Consider the following 19,177-nt stretch of genomic DNA (forward strand, 5'->3'; position numbering starts at 1 on the left):
GTGCCACTTTTGTTGTTTTCACACCATTTTTCTCCAGCTGTACCAAAATCGATGGAGCTGGTGCAGAATGGGAGCGCTGCAGGTGTGTGACGCCACATCTGATCTAAGGGCTCATACTCACTTGCGAGCAACTTGGATGAGTCTTGCATGGCAATACCTGGCACTGCACTCGGCACTCAGGAGCGAAGCGTGCAGCTGCATGTATTGCTATGCGGCTGCACGCTCCGATCTGAGTGCCGGGTATTGCAGTGCGAGACTCATCCGAGTTGCTGGCAGGTGAGTATGAGTCCTAATTCAGTAAGATTAGTGGTGAGGAGCACAGAGATGGACACCACTCATCGATTCAAATGCAAATGCCTCTTAATGAATCGAGAGCATCTGACCCCAGTATTCCATTTCATCAAGCCCGGCTTGAAAATCACTGGTCTTGATGAATTGGGGCCTAAGTTTTAAAATTTAAAACATCTATTTTTTTTTCTAAAAGTATTCCAGTGTTTAGCTGATATCCAGAAAAATGTGTGAAATTTTTTTCCCCCCAAAATGCTTTAGTTTTAGAGGAATATAAAACGTAAGTTGATCTGCTAACTGCAGGGTAAATTAATTCACACTTCAAAACTTTGATGGTGATGGTTCTATCCTTTACAGGAAAATAAATAATGGATTTCAGAGGAGGGGAGAATGATGGTGCATGGTAGAAATGTGTAAGTGAGCATATTATTGAATTTAATTTACCAGGAGAACTTATTGAGGGTGTGAAGCGGTCTGTAGCATCAAAGAATTCCTCTTCAGAACTACTGTCACCAAAACCCGGAGGAGGGTCCAGTATAAGAGTTTCCACTCCATCGTTCCTGCCATTACTATAAGTTCTAGTCTGAGTCTTAGATTCCACTATTTGATTCATTACACTGTTGCTTTCCGGACTGCTAGGAATATTTTTGTCCACACTGCTGGCAGGGGAAACATTTGAACACAGGCTATAATACTCCATTACATTATTTTCTGTAAACTGACAGCCAAAGAAACTTTGCAGATCATTTTCCTCTTTGCTGCCAATCTCTTTAGGAGATCTAGAAGGCTCCTTCAAATCTGATACTGTATCTTCTTGGCTGTTAGTCTTCTGCAAAAAACATAGCAATGGGTCTTGCTCACGGCAGGCATTCTCTTTGCACTTCTGTTCAGGATCATCAATGAATACAATATGGTCCTCTATAGAGACATCTTTCAAAATCGGTGTATAAAACTGAAAAAACTCTGGTTTACTTGAGGAACACGTCTCTAGGTCATCTTCTTCCAGCGCATCAATTGAATCACTGGACCAACTGATTTTATAACCTTGACTTTCTGTATTAGCGGAATCTGAGTTTTCTGAAATGCTGTCAGTATCATTGATTGTATTATCACAGTTGTCTTTTAATTTGAGATCACTTTGCTTCTCTTCTTCATTTTGCTTAATCTCGGATCCATCTTCCCCATCTTCTTCCTCATTCTCCTCTTGTAAAGGTTTTATGTTTTGGGACTTCAAAAAATGGGCATCTGATGATAGATCTTGTGAGGAATCCCATTCTGAGGATTCTTCTGAGTCACTGCAAGCTCGAGATTCATACCCTTAAAGTAAAGACAACATTCATCACTATTTTGATATACATGGTAATAAATAAACATAAAAAAATACATCTTAATAATTGCATATTCAATCACAATTTACTTATTGTACATAACTTCTAACCTAACTGGCTGTGCTGCAAATGCCAATGATTTAGTTTATCTCAAAGCATTCAGGGTCATGGCTTGTTATTAACTCCACAAAGCTAAAAGCAGCACTATAGTAAGGGTGCTGATACAATGTGTGCAAAAGTAGTAATTGCACCTATGGCCTACAGATGAACCAATGGGCCTCTGCCTCAACAGAAGACCAATACAATAAATTACATGTGACGGGACCTGTCACAGATTTTACATTAGTTACAGTAGTGTTCAAAATAATAGCAATGTGTACAAAAACATGAGTTAATCACAAAATCGTTATACTAGTTTTTATTTCCATGCATTGGGAACATTGCACACTGTTTTCTAATTCAAAATATAAAGAGAAATGTATAGAATTTTTAACTACTTTACAGAAAATAGCAAAAAATGAACATTGGGCTGTTCTACAAAATAGCAGTGTCTGCATTTATCTTTACAAACTGACAATTGGTACTATTTTTTGTGGATTTAGCATTACTGTGAATCACTAACCTATTATTTAGTTGTATATCCAGTTTTTTAGTACTGCTTCATATCAATGTTGCACAGAGTGAACCAACGTCTGGCATCTTTCAACTGTTATTCCAGAGGAGGATGCTTGGACTATATCCCACAATTTTTTTGGCTTTGCCTCAGAAACGACATTTTTTATGTCACCTCACAAGTGTTCTATCGGATTAAGGTCCGGGGATTGGGTGGCCACTCCATAACCTTAATTTTATTGGACTGGAACCAAGATTTTGCTCGTTTACTGGTGTGTTTAGGGTCGTTGTCTTGTTGAAACACCCATGTCAAGGGCATATCCTCTTCAGCGTAAGGCAACATGATCTCTTCAAGTATTTTAATATATGCAAACTGGTCCATGCTCCCTGGTATGTTATAAATAGGTCCGGGACCATAATAGGAGAAACATGCCCATATCATGATGCCTGCAGCACCATACTTCACTGTCTTCAGAGTGTATTGTGCCTTGAATGCAGGGCTTGGGGGTCGTCTAACAAACTGTCTGCGGCCGTTGGACCCAAAAAGAGCAATTTTACTTTCATCAGTCCACAAAATGTTTTTCCATTTCTCTTTAGCCCAATTGATGTGTCCTTTTGCAAATTGTATTCTATTCAGTACATGTCTTCTTTTAACAGTGGGACTTTGTGGGAACTTCTTGCTAAGATATTAGCGTCATACTGGCGTCTTCTCACTGTCACAGAACTCACAGGCATCTTGAGACTGTCTTTGATCATCCTGGAGGTGATCATTGGTTGAGCCTTTGCCATTCTGGCTATTCTTCCATGCATTTGAATGGTAGTCTTCTGTTGTCTTCCACGTCTCTCTGGTTTGGCTTTCCATTTTAAAGCATTGTAGATCATTTTAGCTGAACAGCCTATCATTGTCTGCACTTCTTTGTAAGTTTTACCCTCTCCATCAACTTGTTAATCAAAGTACGCTGTTCTTCTAAACAATGTGTCGATCGACCCATATTTCTCAGGCTTTCAAGGAGAAATGCATGTACAACATGTCCTGGCTTCACCCTTAAATATGGGCCACCTGATTCACACCTGCTTCTTCACAGAATGATTGACCTCACTAATCGAACTCCATACTGCTATTATTTTGAACACTGCCCCTTTCCATTAATTATTCTAACACTGAGACTCAAAAACATGCAGATCATGAATGCTGAGTCCGTTGGTTTTCTTAGAATATACTGCACCAACGGGTAAATTGTTTGGCATGTGGTAATATAATTTATACCAAAAACAGTGGTTAATCTGGTTAGTCATATTGGACTGCTATTATTTTGAACACTAATGTACATCTCTGACTATAGTTTTTGACTTTTTTTTTTACATTCTATTAATTCACATATTTCATATTGGACCACTGTTTCTGTATTATTTAAAAGAACATCTCAAACGTCAGTAAAAAATTTCATTAAGTTAATATCTACTTATTATTATGCCATTTTTTTACAAAGTAAGTCCCTCCAGATGTTGTCTCTAGTAGGATTTGAACCCAGGACCCCAGCATGACAAGTCTACAGATCTAACTACTGAGCCATATATGATAATAATAAGACAGTATGCAGTAAGCTCCTAAGCCCTCTCTGTGGTGATTAGTGGTATGCATAGGATTTGAAGAATACCACTCAAACGTAGAAAAACAGCTCAAACTATACCACGTCATAATTAATGAATCAGTGTAAAGTTGAAAATTCCCATTAATATCTTCTAAAACTTCCCCTAAGTCCATATGGCAGTTGCCTAGATTGCAGAAAACTCTGAATCTGTCTGAATTGCAGAGAACGCTGATCCTGCTGTTAAACCCCTTTGATATGGTCAATAGTGACCATAGTGCCTAAGTGGTTGGAAAGAGAAAGAAGACTTTTTTTGCTACACTGAAGAAGCCCATACAGCCTATAGTTATGCATAATGGACATTGTACAAAAAAGCAAACACAGGCAGCCTGAAACTTTTGATACCTGGAGTCCACACACAAACTTCTGTCCCCCCCCCCCCAAAAAAAAAAAACGTATACTATAAAATACCCTAACATAGCTACATCATTGAGAAAAGAAGAAAGTTATGTCTCTCAGAATGAGGTTACGCAAGAATTTAACTGCATCTTGAAAGTACAATATAGGTAGCATCCTTAAGAAGTTAAACTTTAGACCACAGGATGGCGACTCTAAGGTCTACATTTTACCTATAAATGAAATAAAGCTCCCACCTCGATAGAACATGTTTTTCATTTGTTTTATCTTGTCTTTTGTATTGTTGTATAGATTTGTATAAAGTAAATATTATTTCTGTTGTTAAACAGTGGCCCACGGGCAACATCATGCCCTCCCTCACCATTCATCCACCACCAACTGTCACTGCCATGACAGCCATGAATACATTGGTAGAGGAAGGGGCCGCCGACTCAATCTTTGCCAAATCAGCATATAACGCTGCAGGCATCTAATTTCATTGCACTTCTGCTGAGACTCAGTGCACAAGAGGCTATGTGTGGCTCACACTGTATATATGGAGGCTATGTGTGGCTCACACTGTATATATGGAGGCTATGTGTGGCTCACACTGTATATATGGAGGCTATGTGTGGCTCACACTGTATATATGGAGGCTATGTGTGGCTCACACTGTATATATGGAGGCTATGTGTGGCTCACACTGTATATATGGAGGCTATGTGTGGCTCACACTGTATATATGGAGGCTATGTGTGGCTCACACTGTATTTATGGAGGCTATGTGGGGCTCACACTTTATATATATATATATATATATATATATATATATATATATATATATATATATATATATATATATATATATATACTGTATATAGCGGCTTTGTGGGACTCACACCGTATACATAGGAGGCTATGTGTGGGCTCATACTGAATGAAGGAGGCTATATGTGGGCTCATACTGAATATAGGAGAGGGTGTGGGGGCTCATATTGTATATATGGAGGCTATGTGGAGCTCACACTGCATATAGGAGGCTACATGATGGCTCATATTTTATATAAAGACGCTATGTGGGGGTATATACTATATATGGTGGGCTATGCTGGGGATCATATTGTATATAGGAGGCTTTGCGGGGCTCATACTGTATATAGGGGGGCTGTGTGCGGGCTCATATGGTATATAAGGGGATGTCAGCATACTTAAAGGGAACCTGTCACCCCCAAAATCGATGGTGAGGTAAGCTCACCGTCATCAGGGGCTTATCTACAGGATTCTGTAATGCTGTAGATAAGCCCCCGATGTTACCTGAAATAGAAGAAAAAGACGTTATATTATACTCACCCAGGGGCGGTCCCGCTGCAGTCTGGTCAAATGGGCGTCTCAGGTCCGCTCTGGCGCCTCCCATCTTCATTCCATGACGTCCTCTTCTTGTCTTCACGCTGCGGCTCTCTGACCTTTCCGGCGCCTGCGCACTGCAGTACTTTGCCCTCAACAGGGCAGACAAAGTACGCCTGCACCGGAGCAGTGGCGTGAAGACCAGAAGAGGACGTCATGGAATGAAGATGGGAGGCGCCGGAGCGGACCTGAGACACCCATTTGACCAGACCGCAGCGGGACCACCCCTGGGTGAGGATAATCTAACCTCTTTTTCTCCTCTTTCAGGTTACATCGGCGGCTTATCTACAGCATTACAGAATGCTGTAGATAAGCCCCTGATGCCGGTGGGCTTAGCTCACCATCGATTTTAAGGGTGACAGGTTCCCTTTAAAGGGAACCTATCACCCCGTTTTTTAAAGATTAGATAAAAATAGTGTGAAATAGGGGCAGAGCTGGGCTTTACATTACTGCCTTTTCGGTGCCTTTACACCCCCGTTAGGCTGCTGAAATACCTTTGTGAAGTGGCCGTTTTGTCCTGTCACTCAAGTTGGTCAGGTCAGATGGGCGTGGTCACAGCGCTGTTTCTCTCCCAGATCAGGCTCATAATTACGTTGGTGGCATAGTGGTGTGCGCATGTCCAAGGTCCGGAATCCTGCACAGGGGTGTGAAAATAGCAGCGATGTCCGTTATTCCATTGGTGGTCGGTGGGCGCGGCCATCTTGCTTTGGCCACGCGTGCGCAGAAGCGGCGCTCTGCTGGCCGCAGCTTCTGGAAAATGGCCGCGGGCATCCGCGCGTGCGCAGATGGCTATCGCGGCGGCCATTTTCGTGAAGCCGAGATGCGAACTCTGCTTCACGAAAATGGCCGCCGCGATAGCCATTTGCGCACGCGCGGATGCCCGCGGCCATTTTCCTGAAGCCGCGGCCAGCAGAGCGCCGCTTCTGCGCACGCGCGGCCAAAGCAAGATGGCCGCGCCCACCGACCACCAATGGAATAACGGACATCGCTGCTATTTTCACACCCCTGTGCAGGATTCGGGACCTTGGACATGCGCACACCACTACGCCACCAACGTAATGATGAGCCTGATCTGGGGGAGAAAAAGCGCTGTGACCACGCCCATCCGACCTGACCAACTTGAGTGACAGGACAAAACGGCCACTTCACAAAGGTATTTCGGCAGCCTAACGGGGGTGTAAAGGCACCAAAAAGGCAGTAATGTAAAGCCCAGCTCTGCCCCTATTTCACACTATTTTTATCTAATCTTTAAAAAACGGGGTGATAGGTTCCCTTTAATTCTGCTCAATATTAAGTGATACAATTAATAATAATATACATAATTATAATTAATATGTTAATATTAAGATTAAGCAGAATTCATTTCAGCATAATAATTTGGCCCTCCACACTCACAGTCTCTCGGAAAATTAATTGCCCACCCTAGCTTAAGATGGATAATTATCAAAGACTTGCGTGTTTACCAATCATTCTTACCTTCCTCTGTGGATAGCCTGTGGTATAGGTTATTACCAGGCCATTCAAGGATTGATGATGTAGGACTCACATACAGCTTGCAATAACCAGAAATGAGACATGCAATGTCCTTTGCACTATTTGACTCCAGCAAAAGGGAAAGCGGCTAGATAAATGAAAGATAATGTGAATGTCTATAAACAAAAGGACATGCAAAAAACTAGACAAAATGATATACCGTATGTATATTATTAAGATCAAGCAATGGGTGTCTTGTGGGGTTATAAATGTATAATCACTGTGAGTCCCACTACTGGAACCTCATCGCTGTTTGCGACAGTCATTCATGCAGACTACCATTTCATTCAAAGTCTACGAGACTGATGAGATCACAGTCTTCTCTGTCAATCGTGGTAAGAAAAAAACAGCAATAGTGCCCTTTTCTACTCAGAGGATTACATCTTCATACAGATGCATCAAAGTTTTCTAAAAAAATATATATTTTACATTTTTTTTTTAGTCCCAATAGGGGATATGACCAAGTGCTGGTGTATTATTGAGATGTATTATTGTTTTGCCATTAACCCCTTCACGACCAGAGGTATTTCCATTTTTGCATTTTCGTTTTTTGCTGCCCTTCTTCCCAGAGCTATAACTTTTTTATTTTTCTGTCAATATGGCCATGTAAGGCTTGCTGTTTGCGGGACGAGTTGTACTTTTGAACAACACCATTGGTTTTAACATATATTGTACTGGAAAACAGGAAACAATTTCCAAGTGCGGTGAAATTGCAAAGAAAGTACAATTCCACAGTTGTTTTATTTTATTTTTTTGCCATGTTCACTAAATGCTAAAACTGACCTGCCACTATGATTCTCCAGGTCATTACGAGTTCATAGACACCAAACATGTCTAGGTTCTTTTTTATTTAAGTAGTGAAAAAAAATCCCAAGTTTGGTTAAAAAAAAAAAAATAGGCACCATTTTCCAAGATTTGTAGCATCTCCATTTTTCGTGATCTCGGGTTGGGTGAGGGCTTAGTTTCTGCGTGCCGAGCTGACGTTTTTATTGATACCATTTTGGTGCAGATGCGATCTTTTGATCGCCTATTATTGCATTTTATTGCAATGTAGCGAGGACCAAAGAAACCTTAATTCTGATAGTTTGTATTTTTTTCTTGTGACACCGTTTAGCGATTGGGTTAATTCTTTTTTTTATGTTGATAGATCGGGCGATTCTGAAGACGGCGATACCAAATATGTGCATATTTTATTTTTTAAATTGTTTTATTTTGAATGGGCGAAAGGGGGGATGATTTAAACTTTTATATATTTTTAATTTCTTTAAATATTTTTAAAACATTTTTTTTACTTTTTTGCATGCCTCAATAGTCTCCATGGGAGACTAGAAGCTGCAGTACTTTAATCACCTCTACTACTCGCAGGTGATGATCAGATCGCCTGTGTGTAGCAGAAATGCTCACTTGCTATGCTCCCCCCGTGGTCGGCGCTCATAGCAATCCAGCAATGACATCCATAGAGGTCTGCTTCAGACCTCTGGTTGTCATGCCGACTCATCAGTGACCCATGAACTTGTGTCGGGGTCACCAATGGGTGAGATTTACGTCACGCTTCCGGTACGCTCAAGTTAAATGCCGTTCTCAGAAATTGACAGCTGCATTTAACTAGATAACAGCCACTGGTGGATTGCGATTCCTCCCGCAGCTGTTGTGGGTACATGCCAGCTGTATAGATCAGCTGTCATGTGCCTGGAAAGGTACGGGCTCCAAACAGGGAGAGTCCAACATCGCCCGATGGTGGAAAGGGGTTAATAGATGCTCTAAGGTGGCAAACATAGGGGCAACTAATAAGCCCCCATTTGTAATAGCAACCCACTGGCACCCTACAATCAACTAGTGGGGGGATGTTGTTATGGTGACTGAGGAAGCTATTGACACTACTGATTTCTCTCTAATCTTGGGTCACAGGAGCAAAAACCGCCACACATCCTGACAATGCCGTATTTGCAGTTACCTTGACATCCTGCAGGTAGACCTTCACCAGGCTCACTTTCTCTGACTCTGCAGTTAGCTCCATTTTGCTGATATTGGAGAATTCTGCTAGGTTTATCATGATGTTCAGTTTGTTGTTAATAATCTGACTGATCCCATACTTGGCTCCAACAAGAAGAGTGACGTATGATTCTCTGTCCTGCAGCTGAAATAAAAATATTAACTTCTAAAAAATATCTGATATACATTATGCTAAGTGCTGTAATCTCAAAGGGGTTACATGTGCAAACAGGTACTATGTGGTATATAGTATATGGAGTGCAGTATTTTCTGACTCTGATTGTGTAGGCTAACATTTAGAAGTCCTGATTCCCCTAACATGTGTTGTATGTTATTTCAGTGGAGAATCTTTATGGGTCCTGCAGCAAAGCCAGGTAGGACTGGGCTAAATCCTAGCACTGCAGGTCTTAGTTATATGCACCTGGCCAGCTTTAGCTAAGAATCAGGATCTGTGTTCACTAGGTGTGTCAGACTGCTGAATGAAGCACAGTTGAGTGTGCTGAAGCTGGTGAGTGTCCATCCAAAATGTGAGCTGTAGTTGGAAGAGAAACAAGCCAGGGTCTTTCTCTCTGAGCGGAGACTGCATGGGTCAGCTAGGATGCTGAGCAGTCTGTGTGTTGGAGCTGCAGACAACACTTCTGTTTGGCAATGGAAGCTGTTGGAGCTCAGGCTGCAGGGAATACCCAGAGAAAGGACTGTAATCTGTTCAAGTGAGCCTGCACTGACATACAGTATGTGTCCTGCTAAATGAACTGTTTATTTGCTGTGATACCTTTGTGCCCAGAACAGCCTGTTATGGTTTTGAATCTCTTGGAGTTTTATGAAAACAAAACAACTGCACCTGTTAACAGCAAACCGCATTGCCTCTATGAACACTACCTAATGACAACCTGAAAGCGTGAATCTCTACCATCCTTATTTCCCTCAGTCACATTTCTGCCAACATCTATAGACATTAGAATCCACCAATGACACATGACATTTATTAATACAGTAATCCTAAAGGGAATCTGTCAGCAGGTTTTTGCTATGCAATCTGAAGACATCAGGAGATATGGGCCTAAACACAGAATTCAGAAATGTGTCATTTATTAGGCTGTGTGCCGTTGTTTAGTTACACTGAAGATTTTATCACCAGGACATTATCACTGCCCAGTCTACAACTCACAGGACTGCTAGACCGACCACACCCTCTCCTTTAAAAAGAAGCTCACTGTTAATGGACAATATACGTAGAAAAATGTTGTGTGGGCGGGATTAGCTTTCCCAGCTCTGCTACATGTTACATCTGATTGTGTCAGAACTGCTGACCCAGTAAATTAATTGGATCGTTGGATTCAGCTTCTCTTTTCCTACATTATTATGCTGCTCTCTGATGAGGTAGCAAAAACCTGCTGACAGATTTTCTTTAAGAAGATGAATCCGTAATTTTTTTTCATAATTTGCAGATTCAGACTCACATATACATACTGCATACATACCATCAGTGTAGCGCTGAATATTTTTCCACCATAAGTCTTCAAATCTCCGAGAATCTTTAAATATTGTAATCGAACCTGAGCTGCAGATATCGGCTGCTGAAATAGAGAAAGATTCACCTGCTGTGTTACATTACAAGGAATTAGAATATTAGAATGAATCCTGGTCTGATTCATCATTAACTCTTAACAGTTAAATCAGTGAAAACGGATCAACCCAGGTGGAACTAACAAACTATATTTTGAACTATTTTATACAGATCTCCGAAAACTTTAAAGGGAACCTGTCAGGTCCCCCATGCCCTCCAAGCCAGTAGCATTCACCTATTTGTGAGTAAATTCCCTGCCTAACCAGCCAGGTATAACGGTTTTCTGTAAAAATGAAGTTTTAAAAAAACATTTATATTGTCCCCGTTTCCTATGCTAATTATGGCTTTGACTAGTCAGTGGGGCATTAGTTGCCCCAGACTAGTCCGCCCTCTTTCCATCTTATCATGCCCCTGTGGACGTGATAACATAATTTGCAGGAGCTGTGGTCACGTACATGCGCCGCACATTTTAGCAGCGTCACTGCACCTATGCAGCAGGGTGTATGCTTCCCAGCTTCAGAGGAGCACTGCGCATGTCCAGAAGCCATCTTCTGAACTTCCAGTCATGTGCACTGCTCCACTGAAGCCAGGAAACGTACACCCGGCTGCAGTGGGACAGTGATGCTGCTAAAATGTGCGGCGCATGTGCGTGAGATTTGCAGGAGATGGTGATGACCAAAGCTCCTGCAAATTATGTTATGCCCACAGGGGCGTGATATCATGGAAAGAGGGCTGACTATAGAACACATAGTAGTCCTCTAAACAAATACCCACATATAGAAGACCCCATAATAATACCCACATATGGAAGAACATATAAAGTCCAAACACAGAGATACTGGGATCCAAATTTTGTAGCCATAGATATCAAAAGCGTGATAACATGGAAAGAGGGCTCACTAGTCAGGGGCAACTTACACCCCATCAAAGCCCTAATTAGCATAGGAAATGGGGACAATATAAATGCTCTTTTTAAATCTCATTTTTACAGAAAAACATTTACAGGGATGGTTAGACAGGGAATCTACTCATAAATAAGTGAATACTGCTGGGTTGGAGGGTATGGGGGACCTGACAGGTTCCCTTCTATGGTCAATTCTCATTTGCATATCGGATTAGAATGGGACATGTGCTCAAGGACCAGTTTTTAAAACTGATGTTTTGTATGGCTCAACCCTGCCCACACTACAGCTTTCAGTGTACATAGTATAGTGACATAGAGCTGCTAATCAGTGCTGTGGGCATGGCTGGACCACCCTGCATGTGCCAAGTCATCCTGTAATGATAATCTAATGCTGATAAAATGCAGATTGTATTGAATTAGGAAAACACATCCCAGTAATCAGGGACTCTGCTCCTACATCATGCTTCTCTTAGATTACATGAGAAAAAACTACTAACAGATTCACTTTAAGTGAAATATGTTCCCAGCCAGTGTCGCACTAGTGTGCCAAGTGCCCACCAGAAAGCAACTCCTGGGCCCCACTTTTCAGCTACATCCATATGTCACATTATCCTCAATCACAAATTTTAGATAACAATGAACAGGGCAGATTGTTACATAAATAAGATTCTCCCCTTGTCTGTACATAGTGATTCATGTATATTGTGCCAACTACTGCTCATAAAGGAGGGTGGAGGCCCACTCTTGCACAGCGGCCCACTGGAGGATTCTCCTGCTCTCCTGTGGGCCCATCCAAGCCTGTACACAGCTATAACCCATGTCAAGCATTCTTCTTCACCTTTTGTCTTGGTTCAAGGATGCTTTGGTTCCTCTTCATATGAAAGCTGATTGCCTTCTTTATGTCCTTCCCTCTCATGTTCCGAAGTAAAGTTGGAGATAGAAAGTTATCTATCCCCCAGTCTTTCCTAGCAGGAGGAAAGAATAAATAAATACATGAAAGTGAGAAAATCTCCCAGTGCTGTTCCAGCTGTGTGGTCACTGGCTCTCCCGGGGATCACGTAACATTATGTGTCACGAGTGTGTCACGTCCTCCTGGCAGATATGGTGTTAGAAGATCACTATGTATTGTGAATTGCAGATCTTCCATTTAGCTTGTGTGTTTGTGTCCCATATTAAATGGATTTGGTTTCCTTTTGTGTTGAAGAGGTTAACAACCCTTTCTATGGTGGTCAGAAAATTGCAGCTCCATTTCAGCTGCTTCTGATCTGGTCATTACCTTTCCCTATAAAACCTGGCCGGACCTTCTCTGCAGTTGCCAGTGAAAGCTTTGCTTCCTAGCTCCTTTAAGATGGTGTGCTGAATTGGAGATATCATTGTTGCTACTGGAGATTCTTGCGTGCTATTTTTGGGTGTATGTTATCCTCATTGTCCTATTCCCATTAGTTTAGTACACTCCTATCCTTCCATATATGCGTCTCTAAGTTTAGTGAGTGTTTGTATGTTTGTCGCTTTCTGTTATCCCTGTTTTGTCTTTGTGTCTTGTTTACCTTACATTCTGTAAGCTGCAGGTCTCACTTACTCCAGATGTGTGTGATTTGTCCGAAGGCGGGGAAAGTGAAGGCTGTGTTGATTGCCTGCAGACATCACGTGACATCAATCACAGTTTCGCGAGCACCGGGGGTAAGTATAAGTGTTATTATTTTACAAGGCGGAGACATGAGAATTAAGAAGGGCTTGTCAGGTTGTCAACCACCTTAAGTCAGATACACGTTTAAAGTATTATTCTGACTCCGCTCAGTACTATATTGGGAGGTGAGCAACGCTGGTGGTTTCACGTCTACTGATTCCAGCTGACGTAAATGTGACATCAGCAGATGTCATAGACTGGTCCTAATAAATTGGACAGGAGCACAATACATACCAATCATGCATATAATGTGGTAGCTATCTGTACATGCTAAAAATGTAGCTGTAGTATTGTGGAAGATAGCACGGAAACAATCTTGGAGGAAGCAGAAGAACCTGCACGCTAAGGGGGATGATACACCAGCAAGGAGTGGAAGGAGGAGTCAGCAGCAGTGCCGCTATGCTACAGATTTTCATGGCTCTTCCTCCACTTCATGCAGTTCTTGGTTGCCTGCTATACCCAACGCTAATTCAATGAGCTAGAAGATAGCCAAAAGTCACGTAGCAGGGACTTGCAAGCTATAGCTGGCTCACGAGGCACAAATTGGGGATCCCTGCTTTAATGTAATGTAAGAATGTGATATTGTGGGATTGCATTTGTTTTGCCTTGCTCATGACATAAAATGGCAAGCTCACAAATGTGGTAAATTAAAATCATAACTATTTATGTACACAAATGGTTGTGTCACATCTAAGTCTTAATTTGTAAGTTTCGATGTGTAGTATTTAGGTTGGTATTTCAATAGACAAAATGTGATTTATCGATGAGCAGATATGGCTCAATTAAAGTCCATACTTACTCAATATACTTGAATGTTATCTTCTGTGGCTGACCACAAGAATGAATGCGTTCTTGAATGTGCAATGCAGCCAAACGTAATGCGACACTACATTTCATCTCCACTGCAAATCTCTCCTGAAGTACATCACTGCAGCTCTGGTGGTAGCAAAATAACAGAACGGATAAATGGGAGGAATAAAAGTCACATAAAGTGGATATTATATATACTGTGCATAGCTAATGGAGAAATTTAGAGCACTAAACTATAACTAGCTAGCAGAGATGAGCGAATCAGTTTAATGAAAATCAAATATGAGTCTAATGTTATGAAATTCACAGGTCTCAGCAAATTCAAACAATTTACCTGCCGACTTTTTACACATTGCACAAGATTTCATCAGCCACATGACCTCATACATGCCCTGAGACACAGGCTTTCCAATAATGCCTTTCAGTTATCATAACATATAGTATAGTGCAATCAATCAGGTGGCACTATCATAGCCTGTATAAAAGCCTAGGCAGGGATTGCAGCAGCCATTTTAGAGTGACTTTAGGACAGTGAAATAGATCATAGTTCACAGCTCAGCAATGGAGAAAGCCCTAAAACATTGAATAATTAATTCAGACAGTAATGTGTTGTACGAAAGCAGCAGTAAAGAAGATGCATGTAGTAGTCTGAATAATTCAGAGATCAGTGAAATGGTGGAGCTGGGATTTGTCCTACTACATTTGAATTACAACTACACATTGGGGGCGACTCATCAAAGCTTTTACAAGAAAAATGCTTTGAAGAGTTGCAATTTTTTTGCGAAATGTGGAGTTTAACTAAAGTTATTCAGGTTAGTGAAAAAATAAATCAAAAACCTATAGCATGACTGAGAATGTGGGAACCACTAGTAGATGCAGAAGCACCCCCACTGGTACTATCCATAGACAGTAGTACTTCCAAATGCAGATCATGATTGATCTCCTTTGCTGCCGGCAAGCATATTAACCCCTTAACGACAACCGATATGCATTATAACGATGATCATTAACTGGTTGTTATACCAACTCACCGATGACCTCCGATCATGTGACGGGTCACCGGTGCGCGCATTTCTGGCGCTGGTTAAATGCCACTGTCAGTGTTTGACAGCGGCATTTAACTAGTTAATAGCGGCGGGTGGATCACGATTCCACCTGCCGCTATTGCGGGCACATGTCAGCTGTACAAAACAGCATGATGCATCAAAGCCGGGGATCTGCCATTGGATGTACTATTCTGTCCAATGGCAGAAAGGGGTTAAGGTGCCTTATTCTCTCATCACTGTTTTAAAATGATGATCGGAAAAAAGTGAATCGCGCCCCCCATGGATGACAGCTGTATATGACACCCTGTGGCATTGACCCTGACCGGTTTTGGAACCGATCAGGGCCGATTAACCCCTTAGATACATCTGTTAATTGACAGCGGCATCTAAGTAGATAAAAGGCGGTTAAAAGACCCCATGGGACACCATCGGCCCCCCACGATCGTAGTTGCAGGTTCCAATGGTTTCCATGGTACCCTGAGGTCATCTGATGATCCCAAGATACGGTGGCCTGTTAGATCTTACTATAAGCAGGGTTTAACAGGCACAGTCAGTGAGACAAGTACTGCAATGCATGAGACCAGTGATCAAAGTAAAAAAATATTCATGTCCCAAAGTGGGAATAAGTGAAAAAGTAAAAAATAAGCTAAATAAAATATGTAAAAAGTAAAAAAAAAACACAAAAAACTGCACAAAAATCACAAAAAGCCGTTACACCACTAAAAGCACAGCCTTTGTGTTAAGACAAAAATAAACAAAATAAATACACATAATTTTAGTGTCAACTAGTGATGAGCGAGTATACTCGTAGCTCGGGTTTTCCCGAGCACGCTTGAGTGATCTCCGAGTATTTGTTAGTGCCTAGAGATTTAGTTTTCATTGCCTCAGCAGCATGATTTACGGCTGCTGGACAGCCTGAATAGATGTGGGAATTCTCTAACAAACAGGCATTCATCACATGTATTCAGCCTGTCTAGCAGTCATAAATCATGCAGCTGCGACAAAAACTAAATCTCCGAGCACGCCAAAATACTCGGAGACCACCTGAGCGTGCTGGGGAAAACCCGAGCAACGAGTACACTCGCTCATCACTAGTGTCAACACGTCTGGAATAACCTGAATTATACAACTGATATGTTATTTATTCCATATGGTGAACAACGTAAAATAAAATAATAAAAAACAAGCAACAAAAAATCATATGGAATAAAAAATGGTACAAGTGAAAACGTCAAACCGTCCCACAAAAAAGAAGCTCTAATATGGTTCATTTGGCAAAAAAAAAAGTTACAGCTCTCAGAATATGGCGATGCAAAAACAAATTAATTTTTGTAAAGTATTGTTTTTAGTGTTTAAAAGTAGTAAAGCATAAAAAAAAATATAAATTTGGTATCGCATAATTGCAGTGACCAGAAAAATAAATTATTCTCATCACTTTTACTACACAGTGAACCAATCAGCGTCCAATGTGTCTCCATCTGCCTCACTATAGTGAGTGGTTCCATCTGGGGTTAAGTCTGACTTGTGGGATTTACACGGAAACCCCAATGTAAGTGCTCAGCAAAGAACCTTTTACTGAAAGCGATCAAAAAATGTTATGTACACCAAAATGTTACCATTAAAACCCCTAATTTATCCTGCACAAAACAATGCCAAACTCAGGGCCATCATCTGTCAAAGGAAATATAGGGGTTCATATAATATGGGTAGAACAAAGGGTCCAACACCCCCTTCAGATAAAATCCAGTAAAATCTGCGCTCCCAAATGCAAACACCCCCTCTTTCTGAGCACCGTTATGCCTAAACCGCACTAAGCGGGCACATGTTTGGTATTATTGTAGTGGGAAGAGCACACTTAACAATTTATGGGTATGCATATCTACAGAAACACAGAAAAATAGTCTCTGCAGCCGTAGATGAATTCATAGAGAGGTGCAGTTTCTACAACGTAGTCAGTTTTGTTTTTTTCTGCTGTTCTGGCACCTTAAGGGCTCTACAAATGTCGCCTGTAAACTATTCTAGCAAAATGTGTGCTCCAAAAGCCAAATAGCGCTCCTGCCTTCACAACCCTGATGTGTGGCCTAACAGTAATTTTTGATGATATATGGGGCAGTACCGCGTTCGGGAGAAATTTTGCAATAAATTGCGGAGTCCCATTTCACTTATTAACCCTTGTGTACCTGATAAATTTGCAGAAAATAAAAAAAATTACATTTTACCATTAAAATGTTATATTTCAACGTACCAATGTTATAAACTTCTATGAGGCACGTATGGGTTTTAAATACTCACTACACCCCTATATGAATTCCTTAAGCAGTGAAGTTTCCAATATGGGGTCACCTGGGGGTTTCTGCTGTTCTGGCACTTCAGGGGCACAGCTAATGGAGCCCACAATCTATTCAAACAGAATCTGTGTTCTAAAGCCAAGTAGTGCCCTTTGCCATCTGATCCCTGCTGTGTGTTCAAACAGTCGTGGCAACCACATATTTGGTATTGCCAGTAAAAATTGCATAGCAAATTGTACTGTTCATTTTCTCTTATTATATTTTGTGTGAATTAAAACTTTGAGGCTAAAGTAAAACGTTTAGAAAGAACCCCTACATTTTTCTCTTTTACAGTCCAATCTTATAAAATTTGATGATGTAGTTTGTGGTTTAAGAATACTCACCAGTCACCACACCCCTAGATCGATTCCTAATGGGGTTTAGTTTGCCAAATGAGGTCAATTGTGGGTGTTTCAGCTTTTTTGGCAAATGCAACACGGTGTCAAAATAGCACTCTTTGCTTTCTGAGCCCTGCCATGTGCCCAAACATTAGTTTTTGACCATAGCAAATTATGGCGTCTATTTTCTTCTATCACCCCTCATGTAAATTATAAATTTGGTGCTACAACCGTATTTAAGTGGAAAAAATTTAATTTTTTGTTTTCACATCTAAATGTTATAAAGTTTTATGAATCACTTATACGGTAGATTAAAATGCTCAGTACACCATTTTCATGGCTCAGTTTCAGGACTTGATCTGGTGACCTTTTGCTTTATGGTTTGTTTCCCTCTCTGTTGAGCAACAGTCCAATTTATCACTGTCAAAATGCTGATGGTTTCTTTGTTGATTTTCTCTTTTGGTTCTGTCCTATCACATTTTGGGATGGGTTTTAAATAATCATCTTTTACGGAATTTTTTTCCTTGTCAAACTTCTATGTATATTGTGTTAGGAGTTCGAGCTCCTCAAATAGGGATTATCTTGTTTGATTACATCAGTTCCTTTTCCTTCAGTCTGACTGTGAGTCCTCTTTCCCAGTACCATTCCGTTTCTTTTATGTAGAGGGTTCTATGATGTTTTTCACTAAGTCCATTTATTTTTTGTTCTTTGTATTTTTCCCTGTATATCGTGTGTGAATGTGTTCAGTTTCTTACCCTGGGTTCTTGGGTCTCCCTGCATGCTCTCCTTTCCCGTTGCAGTATTTGAGTTGCGCCCTCCCCTCTGGTTCCTCAGGAGGTACGAGAAACCTCTTGATGGCCTTTAAGGGAGCTAGGTCCAAGGAGGTGTTTATTAGTTGTGTTGTTAGGGACTTTTATAGTTTGTACAGGGACCCTACGGCATCACTCTTTGTAAGTAATTTCCTTCTGCCGCTACCCGTGTGAGCGTGTAAACAAGTTCATAACAGCCAGTAGATGAATTCCTAGATGGGTCTAGTTTTCAAAATTGGGTCACTTGTGGAGACTTCTGCTGTTTTGGTATTCAGTGGCTCAGCAAATGAGACATGGCGTTGACAATATATTCCAGCCAAATTTACATTCCAAATACTAAATGTCGCTTCTTCCTTTCTTTGCCCTGCCATGTGTTTAAACAGAACTTTTGACAATGTGGAGTATCACCAAGCTTGGAAGAAAGTGGGTAGCAAAATGTGTGGTCCATTGTGTTATTCCATCCCTTATAAAAGTGAAAACACTGGGGCTAAAGTAACATTTTAGAGGAAAAATGATGATTTCTTTTATTCTACTTTACATTAATTCC

At 41.1% G+C, this 19,177-nt stretch overlaps 1 protein-coding gene across 2 annotated transcripts in view; it reads right to left on the reverse strand.

Moving 5' to 3' along the window:
* The window catches only part of FRMPD1 (FERM and PDZ domain containing 1), a 290,187-nt gene that overhangs the window by 4,710 nt on the left and 266,300 nt on the right, over positions 1–19,177 (reverse strand). The window contains exons 10-15 of one of the 2 annotated variants that reach the window (XM_077251419.1): positions 14,100–14,236; positions 12,452–12,578; positions 10,624–10,719; positions 9,105–9,287; positions 7,094–7,238; positions 733–1,605 (exon numbers count right to left, since the gene is read on the reverse strand). In XM_077251419.1, coding sequence (XP_077107534.1) covers positions 733–1,605; positions 7,094–7,238; positions 9,105–9,287; positions 10,624–10,719; positions 12,452–12,578; positions 14,100–14,236 — 1,561 coding nt within the window. The remainder of the gene's footprint in view (positions 1–732; positions 1,606–7,093; positions 7,239–9,104; positions 9,288–10,623; positions 10,720–12,451; positions 12,579–14,099; positions 14,237–19,177) is intronic. The other variant, XM_077251428.1, reaches the window with a different exon arrangement.

The sequence above is a fragment of the Ranitomeya variabilis genome, chromosome 1, assembly GCF_051348905.1.
Source record: "Ranitomeya variabilis isolate aRanVar5 chromosome 1, aRanVar5.hap1, whole genome shotgun sequence".
Lineage (NCBI taxonomy): Eukaryota > Metazoa > Chordata > Amphibia > Anura > Dendrobatidae > Ranitomeya > Ranitomeya variabilis.